This window comes from Cynoglossus semilaevis, chromosome 1 (genome assembly GCF_000523025.1).
Source record: "Cynoglossus semilaevis isolate Cse_v1.0 chromosome 1, Cse_v1.0, whole genome shotgun sequence".
In the NCBI taxonomy this organism is placed as follows: Eukaryota; Metazoa; Chordata; class Actinopteri; order Pleuronectiformes; family Cynoglossidae; genus Cynoglossus; species Cynoglossus semilaevis.
Genome location: NC_024307.1, coordinates 1593409 through 1596579, shown reverse-complemented (window position 1 = coordinate 1596579; position 3171 = coordinate 1593409). Strand labels below are relative to the sequence as shown.

The 3171-nt window shown below is 49.4% G+C and overlaps 1 protein-coding gene across 1 annotated transcript in view; it reads left to right on the top strand.

The window, feature by feature from the left end:
• Positions 1–3171, top strand: part of crybg1a (crystallin beta-gamma domain containing 1a) — a 31668-nt gene that overhangs the window by 1650 nt on the left and 26847 nt on the right. Inside the window, 1 exon segment of the mRNA XM_025058415.1 lies at positions 2321–3166. Within this exon segment, the coding sequence (XP_024914183.1) occupies positions 2321–3166 (846 nt within the window).

The following is a 3171-nucleotide window of genomic DNA, read 5'->3' as shown; positions in this document are numbered from 1 at the left end:
GGCGTTGGAACAAAAAAAACCTCGACGCAACTGACAGGTTTAATCCTTCAAAACAGACGTGGTTTAATGTGACTGTTTTAACAGTGGAAATCCCACAACCTTCATGATCCTTCATCTGCTTTCTCCGAGGCGAGACAATGTCATTACCAGAAAATCCTTCCTAAATCTGAAGCAGACGCTACAGTTTTTTCAAAATCATACTCCGCCCCCCCACGCAGACTGTGATGTGGTGTCATGAGAGCAGTGACAGTCTAATATGTGGTCGGTGGGAGTCTGTCTGTGTGTGTGTGTGTGTGTGTGTGTGACCACAGTGTGTGTACTGCTGTGTTTTTCTGAGTATTTCCTGTCTTTTGTTTAGACATGAACTGGAAAACCCAGCCGGGCTCTGTCTTTCCATGGTGTTTGCATAGTAAAATTATACTACAGAGTACTACAGTCACAAACACCCAGTACCTCTTCATATAAGAAATAGTACTACTGAAGTGAGTACTACTAAAGTGAGTACTACTGCGTGAGTTCTGGTACAGTTGGCTGTTAGAACCCTCCACCCTCCAGACTCCCGTCTATTTTAAGCAGGAGACGGTCCTGGTGTCCCAGGGCGGGGCCGCCCCCCCCCCCCCCCCCGGGGGGCCACACCCACTGGAGTGAGTGGATCGTACCATGTGACCTGCCTTCTCTCTGTCACTGTGATGCAAATGACCGTGTCCTCCAGTGAGTCACAGCTGGGACACTGACGCTGCAGAGGACCAGGACCAGGACCAGGACCAGGACCAGGACCAGGACTTTACAGGCACTTGGACTTTGAAGGATTACTCTGATGTACCTAGTTTTTTGTTTTTTTTTAAATATCTTTGAGCTTTTGTGGGAACACCCCTGCTGTAACCGGACAGCGCCCCCCAGAGGAATTTAATGTTTCAGGTTTCAGGAAGTCCAGATGGTACGTTAGTGCTTGTCGTAACATGTGCCGTTAATACAATGAATCTGGGTGTTGTAGAGGTGTGTGTGTGTGTGTGTGTGTGTTGTGACAACACGTTGTCTTTGCCTCCGTGAGCTGTGAAGTGTGTGTGTGTGAAGAGTGTGAAGTTTTTGAAGTTTTGCTGACATTGCATTTTTACAATGTTTTATTGCTTCAATAATCACAGGAATGACCCTTTAACCACTAAACAGTTTAACGTCAGCGAGCCTCGTGATTGGTCGGTGTGAATCAGATCACATGAGATGAACTAAAAAAAAAAAACCTCACTGTAACAAAAGTTAGTTCAGTGTTTACCATCGGGTTTTTTTCACGCCACATATTTAACAATAAAAAACTCCCTCATTGAAGTACAAATCAAAAATGTACCACAGAGTACATGCAGTGAAATATAATGATGAGTTACTTCGAGGGCTGTGTATTGTCAATAACCCGTCGATACGACACGTATCGTCATACAGGAGCAACAGTATACGATACTATATATATATTGAGATATACTGCGATACTATAGGTATAATCTACTTGTAGTAAAACTGTCATCATACTCAACTAAAAATACGAATATTTGACAGTTTGCAAATACGGTATCGTGGATAAAATATCGTGATACTTCATTGTACCGATATTTTCCTACACTCAACAATTTACTGAGTCAGTGTGAACCCTGGGCCTGTTTAGTTGAACACCACACCGCTGTGGTGGCAGGAACTGAAGAAAGAGACACGATCATCTTCACCAGATGAGTTTCTGCTGCCACCTGTTAGCTGTTAGTTAGACAGCTCATTCACTTCCTGGACATTCAAATAAGAACATTAGCCGGCGGCTAACACCGAGGCTAAACTCAGAAACTGGAGGTCAATGTTTTACTTCAACCACAGGACTGTAGTTTGTTGACTCTCAGCAACGACTCCTCTCTTTACTTTAGACACGTGCAGCTCCGAGTCGTAGGGAACGACTACTTACAACAGCACAGGTCGGAGTCAGTGGCGTCTTGTTGCGGAGGTCGAGATGAGTCGGGATTCTGAATGAAAACACTGTCGTCTCCGATTTATGACGTGTGAAACAGCGCCCCTCTGTGTTGAATGAGTGTTGAAAACATGGTACTGCACCATGTTGTCTGTGAGGAGGCCAAGCTGAGTTGGCTGGGCTACAGTACTACAGTAGTACTACAGTAGTACTAGTGCTCAGTGCCCACTGATCTGTGGGGCCGTACACCACCAGAACAACAACAACAATCATTAAAATCTTTTGATCTTCAGTCGTCTCCAGGGCTAAAGTTTAGGCCTGACCTTTGACCTTTGACCTTTGGTTAACTGTGTCTGTTTGTCGTTTGTTTGGCTGCAGAGTTCGGAGGAGAAGCGGGGAGTGTTGGACCGCATCAGCAGCTTCTTCACTAAGAGGAAGAAGAGCAGGAACAGTTCCGATGCCTCCAGCGGGGCCTGCTCCCCAACGTCGCCCCCGTCCACCTCAGGGTCACCGGGTCTCTGTGAGGAAGAGGATGGACTGAAGACCCCCACCCCTTCACGAAAAGACGGGCCGTGGGGCAGAGCGGCGGGGGGAGACGCCCTCAGCCGCAGCTCCACTCCCAGTGGGATTTCCCTGACGACCACCGAGGCGGAGCTCCCGTTCGCAGACAGTGACAGCAGCGGTCGGGGCAGCGTGAGGGAGGTCTACGTCGATGGGTTCGGCAAAACCAAAAAAGAAGGGAATTCTGGGAGGGTCACTCCCACCACCCCCATAACGGAGTTGAACTCGGGAATAGGCTTCGCAGAGTCGGTGGTGGAGGAGGTGAACAAGAAGCTGCACGTTCAGCTGGAGGAGCGCATCCTGACCGACAGCGAGGGTCACCGCGAGGAGTCCCCCGTCAGCGCCACCACCCTGATGACGTTCGTAGTCCCTTCGTCCCAGACCCCCGACAGTCCGAGGTCCCCCAACCTCACGTCCATCTCTTTAACTTCAAAGAAAACCTCGGTGAAAGTGGGCGGGAACGGTCACAGCAGCTCGCTGACGGGAATACGGTTGGGGTCACAGTCGTCCGCGCCAACAGCCGCCGACGCTGTTCACCAGGTCACCAGGACTCCTTCACCTGAGAAGGGGGAGGAGAGACCCAGGAGCGACTCTCCCGTCCAACTGCACAGAGCCATCTGGGTGGAAACACACCTGGGTGAGGAAGACTGGGAGGGGGAGGAGGTAAT